Below are 26,153 nucleotides of genomic sequence, written 5' to 3' on the forward strand. Positions count from 1 at the left end.
AAATTAACGCTATTCGTCATTCGCGTAGCAGCAATTAAACAAAATAAATGCTAAATATTGAAAATTATATAAAAAATATAAGAGTTTCAACATCATTGAAACCGCCAATACTCACGCACTCTGAAAATGGCGAAACTATTTTATTTTTTTAAGTAACTGATTTTTAATATTTAACACTTATTTTGTTTCATTGCTCAAAGGTTAGATATTATATGATCGAAGTATCCATGTATATATTTTTGATTTAACTCATTCTCTTATTTGTTGTTACCCATATTGTTGTATATTTCTATATAAAATGTAAAGAAAATTGTTTATATTTTTAGTTATTCAGGTATAGACACTTACTTGTTGACGGATACCTACCTGTTATTAATTATTTATTTTTTCATAAGTATTACGCCTAATATTTTACGAAAATATTGTTTTCCTCCTGTCTGTGATTTCTTGAATAAATTTGTTATTTTTTTCAGATTGTTTTCAGCTTTTCTTATCCATCTTATACTAATTTTCCCTATCGCAGTAAAACAAAACTTTATCGTTTAATTTTATTCAGAATACACATTACACCCTCCAAACCTCGCCACTTATTTCTGTTACACCCTGTATGGGTAAGACAAAATGTTCACCGAACATTCAAATTACACTTTTTTATCGGGACTCATTTGTTAAAGTTGATTATCGGATAGTTCGCCATTTTTTATCCATATATATCTTACCTGCTTTTGATACCAAGTATCTTATAAAAGCTGCAAAGAATGTTTCAGAAAATTTTCAATTAAAACTAAACAAAATAAGGAAGAAATAAATATTTATTAGTATGTACATATTTGTGCATTATCATACATACCAATAGGTATATATGTAAGAGTATATTCTATTTTCTTTAACGAACACACAATTAATCACACGCGTTTATTTATGAAGGTTTTGTATGAAAATATATAAATAATTACACGTAGCTTTCGTTTTGTGCTGAATAAGTTAAAAATGAATCAAGCAGCCTTGGCTGCACCAATTCTTGCAGATCTTCGTCACCAATGGTAGCAGTTCCGCATATCTCAGCAACTTTTCTGAGAGTTGCCTGAAGAAAAAAAAACAGAATCAAATAAAATAAACGTACGTCATAGGAAAGATATTGCGTTAGAGATGTGCACGAATTATTTGTGTATGTTGCCTTTGGGTTCTAATAACTGAAAATGAAAGACAAGACAAGACTGTCTTTATAGCAATAAGGGTAAGACCAAGACTGGATAACACATGATTGAAATATAGACAAACTAGATAGCTTGTATTATTTTTTTCGCTAAAAGGTCGATTTAAGCGTTGGAGAATTAGGTTCTCGGGTTTTCACAACTATCGGCACTATTTTCTTTAAAAGTCATGATAAACTATAATGTATGACAGAAAATTTAAGCATTTAAGACAAATTGTGTCCATAAATAGAAAAATTTGTAATTAGAAGTATTATTTAAAAAAAACCTAATCGTAAGTACTGGATAATAAAAGTAAAAGAAAAATACTGGTATGCAAGGGAAGAAAAAGTAGGGAAAGAGCGAATGTAAAGATAGAAGACGAAAGATTAGAAGACATGGCTGACTTTAGGTATCTAGGAAGTCAGATAAGTCAAGACGGAAGGAGTAGTAGGGATCGAGTCGCCTTCACTAAAAACAAGTCACTTCTATGCTCCCGAAAAATTAATTTAGAAATTCTAAAATGATTATTAAATTTGTATGTTTGGAGCGCGGCGCTGTACGGGTGCGAAACATGGACGGTGGGCGCGGCGGAAAAGAAAAGATTAGAAGCGTTCGAAATGTGGTGTTACCGGCGAATGATGAGGATACCGTGGAAAGAAAAGGTTAGAAATAAATAAGTATTAAAAACAATAGTAGAACAGAGGAGTCTATGGAAGTTAATAAAAAATAGGCGAGATAGGTTGGTAGGACACCTCAGGCATGAAGGTCTAAGTCAGAGACATATTAGAGATTAGATTACTGTTCGCAAATAGTTAAGGATGTGGGATGTTCTAGTTTTAGGGAAATGCGAAGATTAGCTCAGGATAGGAAGGAGTGAAGGTGCGTGACGACCTTATGATAATGATGATGATGATAAGTAAGACTGAGACCAGTTCCAAAACCGGACTTGGTTTTTGCTCATGACTAAGATCCATTAATTTTATATCAAATTTATATTATGATGTGGAATTCTAAAAATTAATAGTTCCGAAGTGCAACTTACCAGAGCTGCTACAAGAACTGCATCACTGTCGTACCGTTTTTCTTTATCCCTACAAAGATTCGCCAACTTAGATATCCCTCCCTGTTCAACCAGTTGTTCTGCAGCCTTCTTATTCCCACTTAGCCTAGAGAGTGCTACTATCGCTTTCTGTTGTATTCTTTGGACGGCATATTTATCATCGGAAGTAGCCTGCAGGAAGTACAAAAGAATCCTCACCACGTTTTCTTCTATCATTTGTTCCCTAGCTTCCTGTTTGGACGAAACGTTGGCTAAAATTATGGCGATTTGTTCGAGGATGTATATGGACACTTCGGGACCTCTTTCTTTAATACATTCCAGAAGATAACGGATCGAATTTTGGTTCAGGATATACTTAATACTTTTTGGTTCTAGTGAAGAAATGTTTGCCAAAGCCGCTGCGCAAAGTAACAAATTTTGACAACATCTCGTGGTTGTAATGAAATGTGTTATCGCTTTTACAAGCGGTTTGATATGACCGTAGAGGGTTTTTAAATTTCGATTGTCTTCTATCCACGGGGCGGTAGCTTGAGCTAGTAAGGCTAAAGCTTCAGCCCTTTCCGGTTCAGGTCTTGAATCTTCAGTCAGAATTTCTGTTATCATCTGAATCCCAGAACATCTTTCAAATTGTTTTAAGGCTGGACTGTTGTTGCATATTGTGGATAAGGCTCTTAACACTAAAGCCCTGACGGTTGATCCTTCGCATTTTTCACACAGAACGCACAACGTCGAAATGGTATCACAAGATGTAAATATTTCAGCGAATGATTCGTTGCGTAGAGTCAACGACGTTACAGCTGTCAATGTCGCTCGTAGTTCGAGTTCTGATCTTGGATCTTCTAAGTAACATACTAATTTTTTCAGGTATTTGACAAGTATTTCTTGAAAAATTAAGTTCCAATTAGAGTACAAGTTATCGGTTAGAGAAGGTAACTCTTCTAGAGTTGCACGTCTAATTTCTTCGCACTTTATAATTAATTCGTTATTACCTTCCACGAAATTGCAAGCAAATTCTGATATGTGACCAGTTAGACTTTGTGCAAGTGGTGCAGAATAGTGGCTTTGGCTGTAATATTAACAAGGAAACAGAAATAAAACATTAAAGTACTCGTATAGGTTGATAAAAGTTTAATTACTAACAATTACCTTTTTATATTGTCGAATTCTTTTTCGATATTTTCGCCCATATACAAAAGCTTTCGTAAAGGACAGGTGAGCATATTTGCAAGATGTGAAACTTTTTGTGATAAATCTCCAGCTACAGATTTACACTGCAGCATTATCATACATTCCGGATCATAAATTTCGCGAACTTCTTCTAACCATTTTTGAACGGAAGCATTTTCGTTTTCGAAGCGCATACGTCTACGTAAAATTCTGTAAAAAATATAATCTTTTGTTTTACTGTAATTCTGGAAGCGGCATGTAATTAGAATTCAACTTGTACAAAAAAAAAATGTAAAAATTAAACCGATTGTGATAAAAAGAGATCCCACTGACTTTTCAAGGATTGTATTGTGACTAAAGCCTGGTTATATCACATTAACCATTCACTAAATTCTTTGGGGCAATGATGATTCACATTCGCTCTCCTTATTAATCAATTAATAATGACAACAAATTATCAAGTATCATTTTTTTCAGGAAATTAAAAAAAAAAGACGGAAAAATTGACTACCTAATACTATAAAATATGTTCAAAATTTCCAACCATTATTGTTATTACAATAATTATCATAATCAAAATCATTTACGTCCAAGTTGTACAAATGTGTTTTTTAAAGCATTATATTTTAAATTATTGCTCTAATTTAAAATTTAAATTTTGTTACCCAAGTAAGCTGTTGATTTTTAACCGCGTCTATAATCCCAAAATTCCTTTTGCTTGTTCTTAAATTACATTAGGAAATAAAAAACAAGTTGGGTTAATTATCATATCTGAAGAGTTACTTTTAATTGATTACTGATTAGGAACTACCTACTGTATAACACTAATAAATGTTGTAATATAGTTGTTATGTTTGTTATTATCATTATTAACATACCTGAAATATTTTAACTTCGTGCTGTTCATGATTGGTAAATGCCGCGGTTGATGAGTTTTAAATTTCTAACAAAATGTTACGTCATGTTGTTGACTCAAATTGTGACATTCATTTTGCATTAATTAATATGAGTCGATTATTCATTTCTATACAATTACACTATATTCTTTCAAGCGTTTTAAAACGATTAATAAGTGTGTGTTTTTGCCTAGGAAACTTTTCATGATTCATAAATTAAAAAGGGGTTCATTTTATACAACTTATTAAATAACATTTCATAGATAGAACGTCTTTTTTAAAATGAAAATACTAAATAACCTACTGTAACGGTAGGAGAAAACTAAACTTTAGCTAAGATTTTCTGGGCTAACGAACGATTTTTATTTCTTCCAAGAAATACCCTTTTTCCAAGAAGCAAGAAAGAAATAAAAATTCCACTAGACACCGGCTCATTAGCTCGGAAAATCTTCATCGTATAGATTCCGGCCGTGCAAGCCTACAAACTTAAATTAACTCGTTAGGACTTCGAGAGGGAAAAATTAAAAAAACTTTTAGCGTTCAACCGCAAAGCATCATCAGAAAATACTGACCTTTCATTCTGATACTTTTGATAAAGGTGCTTGGCCCTCCTGTGCCTCATGCTCTCTTCCTTTCGGAATTGTCCTTTCGGTGTCGAACTGTGTTTCGGAGAGCCTAATAAATTTTCATTAAAAAGTAATTCCAATTCACTTTCATCGCTACTCGACAAGCTGCTCCTTCTGAGCGAGTTGGAAACTGGCTCAGTCACTTCCGGATGGTCAATGAGCGCGGGTGCCGAATTGTTTTTTTGCAAAACGTACGGTGATACGGACAAAAAAGGGTACGTCTTACACCCGTCAACGTTGTCAATGCTACACTCACTAAACTGTAAAGGAATTTCGTCGTGGTCACTTACAGTTCGATTGTTATTGTCACATGGTTCCGAGAATTCAGAGGAATCATCTTCGACATTCAAGTCGCGTGCCGTTTCATTCGCGTCGAGATTTTTAAATAAATTTCTGTTCACTCGATTGTTAACGACTTCTGTTTCAACCACGTGCTTATTCGACGAAATGCATGCACATGCTGTTGTTGCTAGGTCTTCGCCTTCTTCAATGGACGAGAATCTGTTAGACGGATTGTTCTCTTTCTTTTGTGTGTAGAATGGTGACGTCTTCTTGGGGGTGGATTTTTCTTTAAAATTTGACGATAAGTTCTGAGATGATGTTATGTCCTTTAATATGTCTTTGCGGAACTGATTAGAAGTTTCGCCGTTGCTAGGTTGGCCAGGGCTAGGTTCGCGTTTCTTGAGGTGCCCCGAAGACGTTTCCGTATCCGAAAATCCCGAATCTTGACTTCCAGAACTGGAAGAGGTCGATCTCTGAGACCAGTTCAGCGCTTCTTCTCCCCACCACACTTTACTCGGACTCCTTTGGAATTTCTTCATCTGAAAACAAATAATACAAAGGACTGAATGAGTCCATAAGGTTGAAACAATAAAAAATTATTAAGTACTCATGTTATTAGAAGAGTGATAGTTTGTATAAAGAGCAGTTATAGAGCTAGGGATGCAACGTAGAGAAGTAAATATTAGGAAGGGAGTCAGACAGGGATGCACACTGTCACCGCTACTTTTTAATCTATACATCGAAGACGCGATCAACATCATTAAAGACAGTACAACTGTAGGGATAGATGTGCAAGGGCAAAAGATTAGTATGCTTAGATTTGCAGATGATATAGCAGTATCAGCATCTAGCAAGGAGGACCTAGAGATAGCTTTAAATAAAATGGAAGCGGTATTAATAAAACAGTACTGTATGAAAATAAATAAAAGTAAAAAAAATACTGGTATGGAGGGGAAGAAAAAGTAGCGAAAGAGCGAATATAAAAGTGAGAGACGGAAAATTAGAAGAAGTGGCTAACTTTAGATATCTAGGAAGTCAGATAAGTCAGGACGGAAGGAGTAGTAGGAATATAAAGCAGAGGATAGCGCAGGGTCGTGTCGCGGCGGAAAAGAAAAGGTTAGAAGCCTTCGAAATGTGGTGTTATAGGCGGATGATGAGGACAATGTGGGTAGAAAAGGTTAGAAATGAAGAGGTATTAGAAAGAATAGGAGAGCAGAGGACTTTATGGAAGTTAATAAAAAATAGGCGAGAGGTTGGTAGGACACCTTCTCAGGCATGAAGGTCTAGTCAGAGACACATGATGTAAATATTTCAGCGAATGGAAGGGTAGAAGTTAAACTTTAAATTTTGTTACCCAAGTAAGCTGTTGATTTTTAACCGCGTCTATAATCCCAAAATTCCTTTTGCTTGTTCTTAAATTACATTAGGAAATAAAAAACAAGTTGGGTTAATTATCATATCTGAAGAGTTACTTTTAATTGATTACTGATTAGGAACTACCTACTGTATAACACTAATAAATGTTGTAATATAGTTGTTATGTTTGTTATTATCATTATTNTTAAAATAAAAGAATATTAACGACATGTATTTAACTCACAATTAGGGGTAAATAATGAACGAGTATTTTGATGTAATTACGTAAGAGTCCGCCGTTATGAAAGTTAAATTGTCACAAATTTTACCACACATTTGTCCCCTGTATACCGATAGCTTCGTCAAACGTCGTAATATCCGATGTCGCCATAAACAATACAGATTTCGTATTGGACAAAACTTGTCTAACGAAAATTGATAATTAATATTGTATTGGGATAAGCCGTTTATCCTAATTTATATTATTTATTGATTACTATGCCAAATTATTTGTTACTTCGATGTAGTGTATGTCATCAGTATGAACTTTTACAATTTCTGTCGTTTCAACGGTTTCAACTCAACCCTCCTGTTGAAAATCTGCCAACCAAAAATTGAAATTTCATTGGCTAGTTGTTTAAACAACTTTTTGATTCAACGTGGTTTGAGATGTTGGTGAGAATTAGTAATTATGTAATGAAAAGTTTGCCAGAACGAAGGCATGAACGATTAACAGTACAGCTAATTCTGGGTACCCGGTTATCCCATACTCTATTTCGTATATCTGTTCGATACTTTAACATTTCGTCGTTTTGCTACTATGTCCTTATACCAGTTGTAGCTATAAATAATATCTACTGCAATAAAGATAAAATTAGTTTGGAAATGTTGAATACGTAAACATTTCAATAGTTACTGATACATTCCTGAATCACGACTGATCATCTTAACTTGTTTACATAATTAAGTTGTTGTTCTACGCATTTTTACGTATTAGTCTTCATTGTATGTTTCTTTTTAATCAAACGTAACTGTTTTAGTGGCTCGGGTATGCGAAACACGCACGCAAAATGACATACCGCAGTCATCTACGAAGCCACTAAACAGGCAACGGTCCTCATAACACGATACCATAATACTCTTCGAACACTATATCGCCCATCACAGTACTTAAATAATATCGTCTACTCAAACATTGACAACTTTACCCAGAAACTAATACGAATCGAATGGACGTCAAGTTATTTAACCAAGCTGTAAAATCGCTTCCTGGTTTCCAAATGAGCAATTTAGTGTGTACCTACAGATGATTTGTAAAAGTCTTTCCGAAGAGTAACGGTGTACGGTGTGAATGGTAGTTTTTGCAGCAATTAAATTTAGTACTTAACAGATGGACTTGTAGGTGCAACTTTAGCAAATAATAATTAAAGTGATATAAAAGCTTCGCTGTATATTTGAGCCCGTTGCGTTATTTTCAAAATCGATTGATAATGTTTTTGTGGTCTCATAATGAGTTCTTTATCCCTTTGTGGTAGAAGAACTCATGGGCCTTTAAGTCCTCGTAAGTCCATCAGAATAGTAGAGAAAATACAAGTTTTGCTTACGAATGAGTTATTATTGATTCCAATGTATCTTGATCCTACGAGCAGTTGACCCTTACGTTTTCCTGAGGAAGTTTTTCAGATTTTAAGGGACTTACGAAATACAGTAAAACATTCTGTTGTTGGTTGTCATTCCCACTAGTACCTACTAGTGGCGTAACGATACTCCCTCCACCTCAACCCAAATCCGAAGCTATCTTGATCTAGCGCGCCGTTGAAGGCCCCTACGTGTTGTCGAGGAAGTTTTTCAGATTTCAGAGGGCTTACAAAATGCAGCAAAACATTCGGTTGTTTCATTCCCACTAGTACCTGTCAGTGGCGTAGTGATACTCTCCCCATCTCATCCGAATTCCGAATCTATCTTGATCGTGCGCGCCGTTGATGACCCTTACGTGTTATTTAGGAAGTATTTCAGCTTTCAGGAAGATTGTGAGGTCTATGAGCTCTGGGCCGATTGCTAACACCTAATTTTGGCAAATGGGAAGAGGGGTCAGTTCCTCTGCCCTAGACTCTACTCCTCTATCTTCAATATCGAACTATCTAATAATAGTTATGTAAATTTTAACCTCTCCCTCTACATTAGAGGACCTGTATGTTCTTTGTTAAAATTCTTACACCTGAAGGAGCTACCGCATGCCGAAGTGATCTTAGAGGAATCAATAATAACTGATTTATAACCTTTTACTGTTTGGTGTGTTTGAATGTGCGTCATTTTTATTCTTCTACGTTACTAACAAATTCAAGATTGACCATCATCTGTAGTAGTGGTCAATTTCATTGAACGTGATAATATTCGAACGGCTATAAATGCATTTACTATTACATATAAATTGATGTCGATATGATGTGGTATTGAATGCCATCCAGCACTGCACGATGGATTGTGATTCCTTTCGGTGGTCTTACTAATTGATAGTGAATGCCCGTTATGTGATAATTTGTTGCATTATTGGCCCAATTTTTTTTTTATTCAATCATCTACCTATAATGTAGTAGTACCTACGAAGCTGTCGTTCAGGTTGTACCATAACATCGTTCAGAAGTACAAGTTCCGTTAGAAATAAAGAGCTTCTATTAATAACTGCAACAAAAACATTACAGCAATAAAGTATAAGTCGATTAACTGTTTTCAAATTGCTTTTCAATTCAGTATCTAGTAAAAACAAATGTTATTTTAATAGATGTAATTTATTTCCCTGTGGTATTTTCATTAAGTTAGATAAAAATAAATACATAATTTTGAGCATATTTTATAGTAGTCCTAAATAATATGTGAGTTTGTTTGTTACGTTTTCACGGCTTAAGTACTCAACCGGTCATCATAAAATTTTATACACAAATTGTTAGAGGTACAGAAAAGGACATAGGGTGTCATTTATCCAGGAAAAGTTAATTTTCCCATAGGAACAGAATAAATTCGTTTTAGTTGGTCGTCGATGATTTTTGACATGGATTTAAGACATCAAGGCGGGCAAAGCCAAGGGTAAAATTTATCATGAAATTTTGTACACATATTGTCAAAGGTGTACAGAAAAGGACATAGGGTAGGTACCTTTTATCGAGAAAAAAAATACTGTTCCCGAGCATTAGGTGGTCGTCGACCTCTTATTCAGAAAAGAATACTGTTTCCAAGGAATAGTTTTATGTAGTCGTCTCTTTTTGGATTCTTGGAATGCACTTTTTTAATCTGGTATTTTAAAATCTAGGATTTGTGCAAGGTAATTCATAGATTCATACGTTGAAAAAGGAAATAGAAAATGATAATTATTACAATTGGGGAAACTCACGACTGAAGATAAATTCATTAGATGAATAGATGAATTGTCAATTTATGTTGATTATTTTTATAAACTAATTAGACATTGAATTGACGGTTGATGTAGGTATATGTAGATGCTGCAGAGATGTTGAATTTTATTATTAAACGAAAGCGAATATAAGAAGTCTCTCATTGATAACCTAAAATTGTATATATTTTACATAATAACATCTACAGTTTTCTTCGTACTGATTATACTTTGTAATAGAGTACCGCCCCAAATAGCTCTCTTCTCTTTTACTTTCTCAAATACATTACATACGTATACAAAATATAAACGGTTATGTACGAATTTATATGTATATATTATATCACACAATTATTGTATACTGAAAAGCATCCCATCTTAACAGCAGCTGCTTAGTAACGGTAAAGTACGACCCTTTTGGTGATGCCCTTACCCAACCAACCAACCGGCTTTTGTTTGGAATTTTCTATTCCTGGTGTGAGTTTCTATAATAAGGGGATGTAGCTGGCCACACATACACGCATGTGTATTTATGTGTCTTGGAACCAACGTGCACCTATGTGTATGTATCTTAATGAGTAAAGGTACCGAATTCAATATCTTACCTAGAGCGTGAGAAAAATAACGATTTTCCAGTAAGAAACGCATTTTCTTCTGAGAAATGTATCTTTTAATTCCGTTATTAGGAATTCTATACTTTTAAATGATGCCCTAAATCTCACCGTTTGCATGATTTATTTACTATATTTATTCAGTAATATGAAGTTTTGATGTCCAGGGGTGCCTTGGTATATATTTAAACGTGACAATTTTAGTCGGTTCGTACGTTTGTGTATTATCCTTTTTACATCTCATTCGGTATAAGGTCAAACATCAGGAACGGACATCGGTTAAGGTCTACTGAGAGTCAGATTTTATTTATTTTTCATTTTGATATGTAATTAACTTTCAATGGAAGTCATTGCATTTCCACCTAATTCAAACAAAACTAACCAATTCTCAACTCTCAATTTAATACAAATAATAATAATATATGTACATAATATATTATATTTATGATGTAAAGTTAAATGGTCCAAAATTGTAATATGTGAAACTATTAAATGGTAAATATTCGTAGACGATAATGAAACACACATGTGCAACATTATTAAAAAAAATACCAGCCAACTAATCAACCCTTGGGTCAACACAGTGCGTGCGAAGGTTGTTAAATTTTTGAGAATTTATCTACTTAAAGATGAATTTAAACTACAGTATCTACCATACTCATCGTGTCAGAGAGTGTTACCGTGGGAATAATAGGGGAAGTACAGAAAAAGGTCTGTTATTTCATTTCTAACAAAAAAAAAATCAGAAGGCCAAAACTGCAAATTTTAAGCGCATGATAGTAGTAATTCATACAGAAAATAAATATAAATAATAAAATAAGTAGAAGGTGATGGACTATACAGTAATTCTGTAACAACCTTTTTAATTTATTCTTCAAAATTTAATTATGTTCAGTTTGTTATTAAAAAAGTTTTATACGAGTAAAGTAAAGTAAAAAAAAGACTAATACCTACCTTTGCCTGTCAGTTGTAAGAAATCGTTATCATTAGCTCTTATCGTATCATCACCCGGTACATGAAACTTTGCATTTAGCAAAACGAGAAAAACAATCTAGTTACATATATCTTGTAGAACATAAACATACATAAACATATCATTATGAGCGGTTAATTTACGTACATCTGTATGTCTAAATATAAGTATTATCCTTGCTAATGCATCATTATAGAATTTATAACAGATCATTTTAGATGAAATTGTTAATTATTCATTTTCCTGTAATTACATGTAATGAGCACGTACCTACTTCTTATAAGCTACCTTTAATAAATGTGCGTTTTAAATTGGAATTGACCCGTGGAATTTGATATTCCTCGCTGATTAGTTTTCTGCAAGACGAAAAGCTTTTCAATAATTTTTTGTTTTTTAAGATATTTATTACTTGCTAATTAATATCTCCTCTTACTTAACTGAAAATAATTGCGTGATTAACGTTAATAAACACAGTCCAATATAGGGAAGATTTTTCAAGGTAACTAGATTATTATTAAAACAATTACACTCAAAAGAAACAATGTTTTTTATCAGTCACATTTGCTTTTTTAAGGGACGTATCGATTAGTTAATAATGTTTGTGTGTCACAGGCAAATCAAAGAAATCTATACGTTATAGGGAATTTTTTGTAGGTACTAAACAGTTTCTTTATAAGGGATTTTATACTGTAACAACCTTAAGTAATAACAGCTAAATAACAAGAGAACGTTAGACGTAGTAGAGTGTTGTTAATGTCGATTTAAATTAATCTACAATAACCTGAATCGTTAATTGAAAATCAAACTTCTTATTGGAGATCGTAATAGATGAATTGCCTCCTAAACAATTTTTTGTTGTCATGCTTGCTAATTACTTTTCCATCTAAATAACAATAAACAAAAAAAGGTGGGTTAATGTCAATATCAAGCGTGATTAAAATGAAAACAAGCCGCCAATACCAAACATACCTACATTGAATTAGTTCTGTTCAAGGAAAATCAATGTAATCAATTTTAGATACAGATAATATCGAATTTTGGAATTAAAAATTCATTCAGTTTATTTTAGTTTCTTTTTAACAAATGTATTTTGGATCTATGTTTTGTTAAGTTGTTAAATTATTTTCAATCCACATCTTAAAATTTTATTTGTTTACGTAAGGTTTTCCACTTTTATTCTTTATGTTGAATTTTATTATTAAACGAAAGCGAATATAAGAAGTCTCNAACTAATTAGACATTGAATTGACGGTTGATGTAGGTATATGTAGATGCTGCAGAGATGTTGAATTTTATTATTAAACGAAAGCGAATATAAGAAGTCTCTCATTGATAACCTAAAATTGTATATATTTTACATAATAACATCTACAGTTTTCTTCGTACTGATTATACTTTGTAATAGAGTACCGCCCCAAATAGCTCTCTTCTCTTTTACTTTCTCAAATACATTACATACGTATACAAAATATAAACGGTTATGTACGAATTTATATGTATATATTATATCACACAATTATTGTATACTGAAAAGCATCCCATCTTAACAGCAGCTGCTTAGTAACGGTAAAGTACGACCCTTTTGGTGATGCCCTTACCCAACCAACCAACCGGCTTTTGTTTGGAATTTTCTATTCCTGGTGTGAGTTTCTATAATAAGGGGATGTAGCTGGCCACACATACACGCATGTGTATTTATGTGTCTTGGAACCAACGTGCACCTATGTGTATGTATCTTAATGAGTAAAGGTACCGAATTCAATATCTTACCTAGAGCGTGAGAAAAATAACGATTTTCCAGTAAGAAACGCATTTTCTTCTGAGAAATGTATCTTTTAATTCCGTTATTAGGAATTCTATACTTTTAAATGATGCCCTAAATCTCACCGTTTGCATGATTTATTTACTATATTTATTCAGTAATATGAAGTTTTGATGTCCAGGGGTGCCTTGGTATATATTTAAACGTGACAATTTTAGTCGGTTCGTACGTTTGTGTATTATCCTTTTTACATCTCATTCGGTATAAGGTCAAACATCAGGAACGGACATCGGTTAAGGTCTACTGAGAGTCAGATTTTATTTATTTTTCATTTTGATATGTAATTAACTTTCAATGGAAGTCATTGCATTTCCACCTAATTCAAACAAAACTAACCAATTCTCAACTCTCAATTTAATACAAATAATAATAATATATGTACATAATATATTATATTTATGATGTAAAGTTAAATGGTCCAAAATTGTAATATGTGAAACTATTAAATGGTAAATATTCGTAGACGATAATGAAACACACATGTGCAACATTATTAAAAAAAATACCAGCCAACTAATCAACCCTTGGGTCAACACAGTGCGTGCGAAGGTTGTTAAATTTTTGAGAATTTATCTACTTAAAGATGAATTTAAACTACAGTATCTACCATACTCATCGTGTCAGAGAGTGTTACCGTGGGAATAATAGGGGAAGTACAGAAAAAGGTCTGTTATTTCATTTCTAACAAAAAAAAAATCAGAAGGCCAAAACTGCAAATTTTAAGCGCATGATAGTAGTAATTCATACAGAAAATAAATATAAATAATAAAATAAGTAGAAGGTGATGGACTATACAGTAATTCTGTAACAACCTTTTTAATTTATTCTTCAAAATTTAATTATGTTCAGTTTGTTATTAAAAAAGTTTTATACGAGTAAAGTAAAGTAAAAAAAAGACTAATACCTACCTTTGCCTGTCAGTTGTAAGAAATCGTTATCATTAGCTCTTATCGTATCATCACCCGGTACATGAAACTTTGCATTTAGCAAAACGAGAAAAACAATCTAGTTACATATATCTTGTAGAACATAAACATACATAAACATATCATTATGAGCGGTTAATTTACGTACATCTGTATGTCTAAATATAAGTATTATCCTTGCTAATGCATCATTATAGAATTTATAACAGATCATTTTAGATGAAATTGTTAATTATTCATTTTCCTGTAATTACATGTAATGAGCACGTACCTACTTCTTATAAGCTACCTTTAATAAATGTGCGTTTTAAATTGGAATTGACCCGTGGAATTTGATATTCCTCGCTGATTAGTTTTCTGCAAGACGAAAAGCTTTTCAATAATTTTTTGTTTTTTAAGATATTTATTACTTGCTAATTAATATCTCCTCTTACTTAACTGAAAATAATTGCGTGATTAACGTTAATAAACACAGTCCAATATAGGGAAGATTTTTCAAGGTAACTAGATTATTATTAAAACAATTACACTCAAAAGAAACAATGTTTTTTATCAGTCACATTTGCTTTTTTAAGGGACGTATCGATTAGTTAATAATGTTTGTGTGTCACAGGCAAATCAAAGAAATCTATACGTTATAGGGAATTTTTTGTAGGTACTAAACAGTTTCTTTATAAGGGATTTTATACTGTAACAACCTTAAGTAATAACAGCTAAATAACAAGAGAACGTTAGACGTAGTAGAGTGTTGTTAATGTCGATTTAAATTAATCTACAATAACCTGAATCGTTAATTGAAAATCAAACTTCTTATTGGAGATCGTAATAGATGAATTGCCTCCTAAACAATTTTTTGTTGTCATNTTGTAATTTTCAGTAAGTAATTTGCTGGTTTGATATTAAACAGTGTTATTATTTCTGATGCGAATGTATTTAGATAGGTATTACTTGCTAATCTTGCATCACAATTTAAGATATACTTGAAAGATTTATAACGTAAAATCCGATCTCGTTATCTCTTTCGAGTTTAATGGTATGGTATCCATCAAAAGAATTCAATTCAAGTAAGTAACAGCCACATTGCACTATTCAAGTACCTACTTTAAGTATAATTAAGAACTCACTTTTTTACTATAAATACGGTCTTAAGTGTCTAAATGGACATAAATAAAACCTAATGTACTTAATTTTGATATATAGGTATCTTTTTTTTATGTCGGTAAAACAAAGAACTTTTCTTTTTAAACCACTTGTGAAGATGCTTCTTCCTGCTTTGTAGGCATTTAAGAAAGTGGTTTCATTAGTAGTATAAAATATTAAAACATCCATGAATAAAGGCACTTATCTATTTTATAGTAATTAACAATAATAAATCATCCCATCTGTATTGTTCTTATTCCATATAGAAACAAGCGAATCACAAACTACGTTTGCAGTACCTATTAGTTTGCAACAAAGAATTTGTTGCACTTCCTGATTTGTTAATTGTTTTCATTTTTAGGATTTTGTAATTTAATAATAAGACGAAACATTTATAGTGTGTGACCAACACGCTTTTGATTAATTTTTTAAACTTATTCAAGGAAAACATGTAGGTACAACGACGTCAAAAGCATCTATATTTTATTAAATGATCTTTTTTGTATACCAGTGTGTCCTAATTAAATTTTATTATCGGGGACATGCCTCGTGCAGTATGTAGGGCTCATGTGGTAAATGGGAAACATGCCGATAAAGGGATTTCCCCATACAGATCCCTTATACGACCCCCACAAGGGAAATCGGCGATATTGCAGTAAGGTAATGTTTTATAAAATTTTCATAATAGGGTCTTACAAGGCAAATATGTTTGACCTTTTAATGAATAGGGTAATCGTACCGTTAACCTTATTGGGGTTCAATTTTTAGACTTAAACAATTTTGTGGTTTTCTGCTAGTGAGCCCGCGAGATAAAAATGTTCAGGCTCTCAGAGTCTTTGAAAGCGAGACTCGAGTCTCCGTCTCTCATCGAGTATCTCTGGTGTCGCTGAGAGAGACTGTCAAAAAAACTGTTTAGCGTCTCTGAACGAGAGACTCGAGTTGCTCATAGAGAAATCCTCATTTTGTATCCAGTCTCTGAACGAGAGACTCGAATCTTTGAACGAGAGACTCGAATCTCTAAACGAGAGACTCGAACCTCTCAATAAATGGTGTCTCGATAGACATAGTTAAAATTTCAAGTTCAACATATTTCAAAGATCCCAGTCTTTCTACGAGAGACTCGAGTCTCTCAATTTTTCAGTTTTATTCATTCAGTCTCTCTGTGAGAGACTCGAATCTCTGAATTAACAATTTTATCGTTCGAGTCTCTCATGCAGAGACTGTGAGAGATCCATAAAAACACCTGGGCAATAACTGAGAGACTGTGAGAGACGCTGAAAGACTCTGAAAAACACTGAGAGACTGGAGAGAGACTGAAAATTTTTGACTAGGACCATATACTTCAAAATATAATCTGACTGATTTTCCGAAAAATTTTTAAAGCGGATAACTATTATCGACGACACATAAAACTTTTCTGTTTCTTGAGAATAGTATTTTTTTCTAGATAAAAGGTACCCTATGTCCTTTTCTGTACCCCTGACAAAGTGTATACAAAATTTCATGATAGGTTTTACGCGTTGATGTCCTAAATATATTTCATTCATCATCGAGGACCACCTAAAACTATTTCTTCTATATCTCGCCAACAGTATTTTTTTCTGGATAAAAGTTACCCTATGTCCTTTTCTATATCCCTGATAATGTGTGTACAAAATTTCATAATGATCGATTGAGTAGTTATGACGTGAAAGGGTAGCATACAAACAAACTCAAATTCGCATTTACAACATTACTTGGGACGATTATTTGTCTTCAAAAAAGCATCAGCGTTTTCATAAGCTTATTATTAAATAAAGGCTTTAGGAGGTTACAAGTGAGTGAACAGTTAAAATAAACACGCGACAAAATCGTTTTAATGGCCTACTCGGATGCGTACATGTAATATAAATACGTTACTACGTTTGTAACCGGAAGGATGTATCCCTTTACGGTGCCTTACTTTTATACATTTGTGCCGAACAAGCATAAAAGATTCCGCTATCGCCCTACTAGTTTAATATGTAGGTTTAGGTATTAAAAGTAACTGAAATCACGTCCAAACTTCCGTTATCAGTTTCGCGGAAGAGACGAACATTATGTGATTATCAACTGTTATTTAAATTAAAATGCATACTGTACATATATATAATTGTTACTTTTATTATATTTAAGTTCGTAAAAAATTGCCGCGAAAACTTTATTCAAGTCAAGTAAAAGTCATCCTAAAGAATAAAAAAAAGTATTTTTGTTCTCACTTAATGTCCCCATAGAATACTAATAATGTACCCGGTTTGGAACTGGTACCGGGTACTTGAATATTCTAGTATTACATAGATAATAGTATAATATTAATTCCAGATCCCCATTTTCAAAACATCTTCAAAATGATCGTATAATACGTTTATTAGCGTTACACGGTGAAAATGAAAAAAGAAAATTTTCCTAAATATTAAAGTGTATTTACAATTTATTCCACTAGCTCGTTGCTTCGTAAGCGAAGGTAATAAAAATTATAATTTGGACCCGAATTTGTAAAAATAAAATCCCAGCAGAAACAAATTTACTAGGGATTTTAGTAATTAATTATTAAGAAACTTAAAATAATTTAAAAAAAAACTTGCCAAAATTGAGATTATTACCTAATAAATTCTATTATTTCTAGGGCAAATTCTCAGTCATTTAATTTTAGTGGTCAGAACATTGGTGCGTAAAGCCAAAGGTCCCGGGTTCGATTCCCGGCGGGGGTCTGACAACAGCAACAATTTTTCCCTCATTAATTTGAGGTAGCGTGTAGTGAGTGGAAATTCAGAAATGAATTTTCAGAATAATATTTCATAATTTAAAAGTTCACCGAAAGCTATTTGTGGTGCTCTAATACTTATTGAACGTATTTTATCCTTATGACATTTTTAATTATTAATAGTGGTTAATATGAAATATTAATGTGAAATTCATTTTCAATTTCCAATACATTACACAACAGCAACAAAAATTTTCCCTCACTAACCTGAGCTAGTTTATAGTGAATGGAAAATTGAAAATAAATTTTGACATTAATATCTTACCCTCGTTTGGAATTTAATTAAAAAGGATTTCTCGAAATTTGAAGGACCTTTTACAGGATCAAAAGCAAAACGCGGGTCTTATTAGTCCGCCAATGGTAAAATGTACCCCTATATAACATATATTTAATTCGTAATAAAGATGTATACGTTAGAAGTGAGTGATCAATTTTACAAACAATAGTCACTAACAGTAGGCGTTATTTTAATTTTTTTTTTTGATAAAAACGATTTTATATTCTCAATTTTTTTGCTTAATATTTGATGGGGATGATTTTGTTACGATTACTTCTACTGTAACTAGATAATAAAATATAAATACCTATTATTTTATGCTTTTAAAGAAATTTCTATTTAGTTATCTAGACATTTAGTAGTAAAGGTAAATAACTTATCAATTACGTACTACTAAATTAGCTTTTTGCTTACAATGCGTAAATGCATTTCTGTACATATGTACGTATTTGTGCATAGCATTGACGTATATCATGTATGAATATACAGCAAAATGTTGCTGGAGAATATCAATAATGCTATTGCCATAAGTATAACAAATTAATTAATAACAAATGCGAAAGGAATCTCGGCCTATTTAAATGCATACTTTGTTATAAGTATTTGTCAACAGTTTCAATATTGCAATAATCATTATCATTCTTTGCCGCATCTAACGCGATAAGGAGTATACAAAAAAATATTAGGTTTATATAAAAACTTCATTGCTTTGTGATGATGATACGGAATCTTCCAGAACCAGTCCAGTGGAAATAAGTAAATTTTGTGAAATGTTTTGAAATTTCTCAGAAACAGTGTTTTGAACTTTTTTTGTATATTATCAGAAATGTCTACTAAAAACTTCTTTTTCTCCATTTTCTTCTAAAACGTTATCGCCAATAAAAATACGAAAATATCCAATTAGAGTTTCAATGTTTCAGTAGGTACTGAACTCTCCAAGAGGTTACCGTGAAAATCTTTTATTTCAACGTTTCATATATAGAGAATGATCATCATCATCGTAAGTTCTTCAACTCCAAGACTTGTTGCACACGCAGCCTACACTTTTATCTTCGCATTTCTCTGAAACTGAAGCAACTCATATCTTTATCTAATTTGTGGTCAGTAATCTAATCTCCCCTCAACTTCTGTTTCTACTTCTAATATATCTCTCTAATCAACCCTTCATATGTGATAATTATCTCACCAATTTATCTCGCATATTTCTTATTCAATTAAGAATATACAGTGGATTTCGGGTAAAACGACAACTAAGCGACCACTGTAATTTCGTCATTATATCCGGAAGTTGTTACAAGCAAAAGTTTACTAAACACAGTTGCTACTCACAGTATCACTTTGTAACTGAACTATTTAAACGTACAAGCTTACCTACCTAACTGGTTAACATCTATAAACAAACAGCAAACTTTCTGACCATGTTTATGCATGTAAACAAAGGATAAAAAAGCTCTTTGTGTCTTTAGTGGGAGACTCCAGTCGCTATATCTACATGGGATTACTTGGGATTTGTTACAAATGATTCATTAATAACAGGTGCTACATCCGAACTCGGTGTTACACGCGAAGTCGTTATAGCCACATGAATTTTGTACTAAAGTATGCCTTAAATTCAAGGGACTTCTATTTAACGTCGCTATAACAGAATGGTCGCTATAACCAAGGTCGTAATAAATAAAATCCACTGTACTAACAAAAAAAATAAGTGACATTAGAGTTTCTAAAAAATCAAAACTGAATCATAATCCCATACGTAGTTAACACGTCTGAAATGAAACCGAAAGTCTGTTTGCATTTTCAATCATCTGCCTCTGTTTGTAGACGACGTGTAATATTAGGCCAGGTGCCCACATGGCACACGCCAAAGCTATCAACGGTACAGTTCACCCTCGTAATAAAATAAGAATTTTTGATGCCTGTAACGGAACACACACACATTTTAAACGATGGAAGCAGATGCTTTCTCAACTGTTACGTACAATCTATAACAGTGAATATATTGCGAATGTCAAATTTGAAAAGAAGAGAAACCATGAAAACGACTACTCACCAGATGTATTATGTACACAAATGTACCCACATATAGTGAGGGACGGTTAATTAATTTGAGATAAAGCTACAGCTTATTAGAGAATTTCGTGTTTGTGAAAAAGCTTAATAAGCTGAAACGTATGTAGTTTTAATAATATCTCATATTATTAGTTAAAATGTTTAATACAAGACAAAGCAACTTATTAATTAAAACCTTTCTTAAGCCTGGATATACATGTATTAAAATAGAATTATTATTAAGCCGTAAATGATTAAGAAATTATTTAAAGTTTGAATCCATTCGTTTTTGAATGTACTGCTTCGAAATTCTCAATTTTAATGAGTTTAATAAAAGACGATTTGTATAATTTCAATTTATATTAATGCAAATGTTACATTTTTGGCCCCACTCTAGATAATTTTTTCTCAAAAAGTCAGTCATTAATCAGAAGTTAAAACTTTTGCATGTTTTTATATCAATATCTATTTTTAGGTATAGGTGCAGGTAGATAATTTTTAGAAATGGAATAAGTATTGATAATTCTATCGTACTACCTACTTAATTTAACATTTAACGTGAATTTAATGTAGAAACTGGAAAGATATGAAACATTTAGGTAATTTGAATAGGATTCATAGAATTTCGTAGTTCCTTGCTAAAGGTACGATAATTGGTGATTTGGTAGGTGCTGATATCAATTTGGAACTTCCAAATTTCAAATTTATACGAACCATGACATTGAACTTGAAAAACAATATCGATCCAATATTTTAGATTATCCATTTCCAAGAATGTTTGGGGCTCTCTTCAATTAAACAATTAGAAGACATTCATGGAATGTCTTTTTGTCTCCTTTTTAAGCTTCTAATTCCTTCAATGGCCAATTTAAATAAAATACAAAATGCTTATACAAAATATTTGAATGTAAGATAAAAATAGGTATCTTTTATTTTGTATTTGCATTTTAAATGCAACTATTTCAAATAACTCACATCTCTGCATATATGTTCATTATATAATTCATCTAAAATACCGTACACATATTTCAACTATTCCTAGTACTTTAGTTATGATAGAGTGGCAGAATTAAACTAAATCTGTTCAGGAAACTTCAACGGTAAGTTAAGCGGGAAACCCAACGAAATAATGAATTGGAATAACGTGATATTCATGTTCTTTTCCAAAAACTATAAGAACTTATAATCTAACACATGGGTAGGTATAATATAAAAAATATAAGTACTTTATTTTACTAAATTTAGCCGGTGGATATGGTAAAATCCTTATAAATTTTATCATACTCGGGAATGAATATGTTACGTTTTCATTCACGAAATTAGGGAAAAATGTCGTACTTTCGGTAAGGTATGGTATAAACTATTTTTATCTGATTGTAATTTTCAGTAAGTAATTTGCTGGTTTGATATTAAACAGTGTTATTATTTCTGATGCGAATGTATTTAGATAGGTATTACTTGCTAATCTTGCATCACAATTTAAGATATACTTGAAAGATTTATAACGTAAAATCCGATCTCGTTATCTCTTTCGAGTTTAATGGTATGGTATCCATCAAAAGAATTCAATTCAAGTAAGTAACAGCCACATTGCACTATTCAAGTACCTACTTTAAGTATAATTAAGAACTCACTTTTTTACTATAAATACGGTCTTAAGTGTCTAAATGGACATAAATAAAACCTAATGTACTTAATTTTGATATATAGGTATCTTTTTTTTATGTCGGTAAAACAAAGAACTTTTCTTTTTAAACCACTTGTGAAGATGCTTCTTCCTGCTTTGTAGGCATTTAAGAAAGTGGTTTCATTAGTAGTATAAAATATTAAAACATCCATGAATAAAGGCACTTATCTATTTTATAGTAATTAACAATAATAAATCATCCCATCTGTATTGTTCTTATTCCATATAGAAACAAGCGAATCACAAACTACGTTTGCAGTACCTATTAGTTTGCAACAAAGAATTTGTTGCACTTCCTGATTTGNGTATAAATAAAATATTTCTTTAATTAACATAAACTGACTACATTTATAAATTTTCTTGGCCCCCGAAATGTTTGGTGAAGAAAATATATCGCGCTGGCTATGATAAGTTGGACAGCGCTGATCTAGAGTATACATATGTGATTTTAAGTTCAGAAGTGACAGGTAAATAATTGTTGAATTTGCTCTATTATTGGTGTTGGAAATTTTAATTTGTTCAATATAATCTATCTATAATGACAGTACATTGAGAAATTAAACGGCGAAAATTAAAAAGGAAAATTTACCTAAATATTAAAGCGATATGTACAATTTATCCCACTAATCCGTTGCTTCATAAGCTAAAATAATAAAAATTACAATTTGGACCCGAATTTGTAAAAATAGAATCCCAGCAGAAATAAATTTACTAGGTGTTTTAGGTTGATACTACAAATTAAATTGTAATAATTAAGAAACTTGAAATAACTTTTAAAAAAGCATGTCAAAATTGACACTATTACAATCGAAAATTGTAATTTTTGCTTTGCCATAAAAAATTTAAATTCAAATTACTCGATAAATGCGGCGGAACTTTTCACAAACAAAATTCAATTTTGTGGATGGTTATTCGCAACATATAAACCCTTTATACATATGGAACATTCTCTTGTGGTGAACATTCCATTTTCATAGTAATTGGATAATTTAACAGATATGTAATTGCATACTGCGCAATTTCATCCGTTTCCCACAGTACAACCCTTTATTATTTATTAATCATACTTTCGTATAACACATAGTCAAAGCTGACTACAGCTGTGTATATATGCAAAATGTGGTATTAAATAATTACGATTTTACGACGTGAGTTTTATGCCTGATGCGGTCGCGGTTTTACACCTTTGCGTTTACTTATCCATTCTATCTGGAGTTGAATCATTTCGTTGTCAAGGTTACGAGAGTTGTGGGAGTAGATACACATTGTACTGATGCCGAAACTAATCAACTTTCATTATGTAAACAGTACGATATTCTTATTATCATTGTTGTGGTAAAACATTGAACAGTTGAACGTTATTAATAAATAACAGAGGCGCTTGCTTTTGTTTGTTTGTTTTAACAACAATATCTCGTACAGTATTGGATCAGTACAATATAGACTGATCAAATGATCACTTGTTACAAAAACAATAATTATTATCGCTACTCGTGTGTCAGGTATGTTTGTACTTTTGAATAAAGGAACTACGGTTTGATTAGTCAGTATATGTATGTGGTAAGGTGACTTAAAAGTGATTCAATCTATTCTGTAAATACCTAAAGTTAGTGAAACACTTAGTCATCGATAATTGCAAATAATGTGAATAAACTGTGTAAATGATTAAGAAATTATTTAAAGTTTGAATCCATTCGTTTTTGAATGTACTGCTTCGAAATTCTCAATTTTAATGAGTTTAATAAAAGACGATTTGTATAATTTCAATTTATATTAATGCAAATGTTACATTTTTGGCCCCACTCTAGATAATTTTTTCTCAAAAAGTCAGTCATTAATCAGAAGTTAAAACTTTTGCATGTTTTTATATCAATATCTATTTTTAGGTATAGGTGCAGGTAGATAATTTTTAGAAATGGAATAAGTATTGATAATTCTATCGTACTACCTACTTAATTTAACATTTAACGTGAATTTAATGTAGAAACTGGAAAGATATGAAACATTTAGGTAATTTGAATAGGATTCATAGAATTTCGTAGTTCCTTGCTAAAGGTACGATAATTGGTGATTTGGTAGGTGCTGATATCAATTTGGAACTTCCAAATTTCAAATTTATACGAACCATGACATTGAACTTGAAAAACAATATCGATCCAATATTTTAGATTATCCATTTCCAAGAATGTTTGGGGCTCTCTTCAATTAAACAATTAGAAGACATTCATGGAATGTCTTTTTGTCTCCTTTTTAAGCTTCTAATTCCTTCAATGGCCAATTTAAATAAAATACAAAATGCTTATACAAAATATTTGAATGTAAGATAAAAATAGGTATCTTTTATTTTGTATTTGCATTTTAAATGCAACTATTTCAAATAACTCACATCTCTGCATATATGTTCATTATATAATTCATCTAAAATACCGTACACATATTTCAACTATTCCTAGTACTTTAGTTATGATAGAGTGGCAGAATTAAACTAAATCTGTTCAGGAAACTTCAACGGTAAGTTAAGCGGGAAACCCAACGAAATAATGAATTGGAATAACGTGATATTCATGTTCTTTTCCAAAAACTATAAGAACTTATAATCTAACACATGGGTAGGTATAATATAAAAAATATAAGTACTTTATTTTACTAAATTTAGCCGGTGGATATGGTAAAATCCTTATAAATTTTATCATACTCGGGAATGAATATGTTACGTTTTCATTCACGAAATTAGGGAAAAATGTCGTACTTTCGGTAAGGTATGGTATAAACTATTTTTATCTGATTGTAATTTTCAGTAAGTAATTTGCTGGTTTGATATTAAACAGTGTTATTATTTCTGATGCGAATGTATTTAGATAGGTATTACTTGCTAATCTTGCATCACAATTTAAGATATACTTGAAAGATTTATAACGTAAAATCCGATCTCGTTATCTCTTTCGAGTTTAATGGTATGGTATCCATCAAAAGAATTCAATTCAAGTAAGTAACAGCCACATTGCACTATTCAAGTACCTACTTTAAGTATAATTAAGAACTCACTTTTTTACTATAAATACGGTCTTAAGTGTCTAAATGGACATAAATAAAACCTAATGTACTTAATTTTGATATATAGGTATCTTTTTTTTATGTCGGTAAAACAAAGAACTTTTCTTTTTAAACCACTTGTGAAGATGCTTCTTCCTGCTTTGTAGGCATTTAAGAAAGTGGTTTCATTAGTAGTATAAAATATTAAAACATCCATGAATAAAGGCACTTATCTATTTTATAGTAATTAACAATAATAAATCATCCCATCTGTATTGTTCTTATTCCATATAGAAACAAGCGAATCACAAACTACGTTTGCAGTACCTATTAGTTTGCAACAAAGAATTTGTTGCACTTCCTGATTTGTTAATTGTTTTCATTTTTAGGATTTTGTAATTTAATAATAAGACGAAACATTTATAGTGTGTGACCAACACGCTTTTGATTAATTTTTTAAACTTATTCAAGGAAAACATGTAGGTACAACGACGTCAAAAGCATTTTCTATACTAATTGGAAAATCATTTTAAAATAGCGATTGCTGCTCCCGAAGATATAAAATAAGCATGTTTCATACCAATTTAAATTCTGCGTTCAGTAAAACAAAAAAAAATCATATCTACTTATAAATTATAAAACATATGATAGCAACTATTTAGGAATGTTGTACACAGAGAAAATGAAAAAGGAAAATTTACCTAAATATTGAAGTGATATTTACAATCTATCCCAATTAGCCCGTTGCATCGTAAGCGAAAATAATAAAAATTACAATTTGGACCCGAATTTGTAAAAATAAAATCCCAGCAGAAATAAATTCACTAGGTATTTTAATTGATATTACAAATTAAATTGTAATAATTAAGAAACTTGAAATAA

At 31.8% G+C, this 26,153-nt stretch overlaps 1 protein-coding gene across 3 annotated transcripts in view; it reads right to left on the reverse strand.

Annotated features, from left to right (window-relative positions):
- Nucleotides 1-806: 806 nt before the first annotated feature.
- Nucleotides 807-26,153, reverse strand: part of LOC108737376 (protein inscuteable homolog) — a 28,072-nt gene continuing 2,725 nt past the window's right edge. The window contains exons 2-6 of one of the 3 annotated variants that reach the window (XM_018470197.2): nt 9,008-9,265; nt 4,892-5,766; nt 3,403-3,633; nt 2,239-3,322; nt 807-1,084 (exon numbers count right to left, since the gene is read on the reverse strand). In XM_018470197.2, the coding sequence (XP_018325699.1) occupies nt 953-1,084; nt 2,239-3,322; nt 3,403-3,633; nt 4,892-5,766 (2,322 nt within the window). In that variant the 5' untranslated portion in view covers nt 9,008-9,265 and the 3' untranslated portion in view covers nt 807-952. The other 2 variants (XM_018470198.2, XM_018470196.2) reach the window with 2 other exon arrangements.

The sequence above is a fragment of the Agrilus planipennis genome, unplaced genomic scaffold (genome assembly GCF_000699045.2).
Source record: "Agrilus planipennis isolate EAB-ADULT unplaced genomic scaffold, Apla_2.0 scaffold159, whole genome shotgun sequence".
In the NCBI taxonomy this organism is placed as follows: Eukaryota; Metazoa; Arthropoda; class Insecta; order Coleoptera; family Buprestidae; genus Agrilus; species Agrilus planipennis.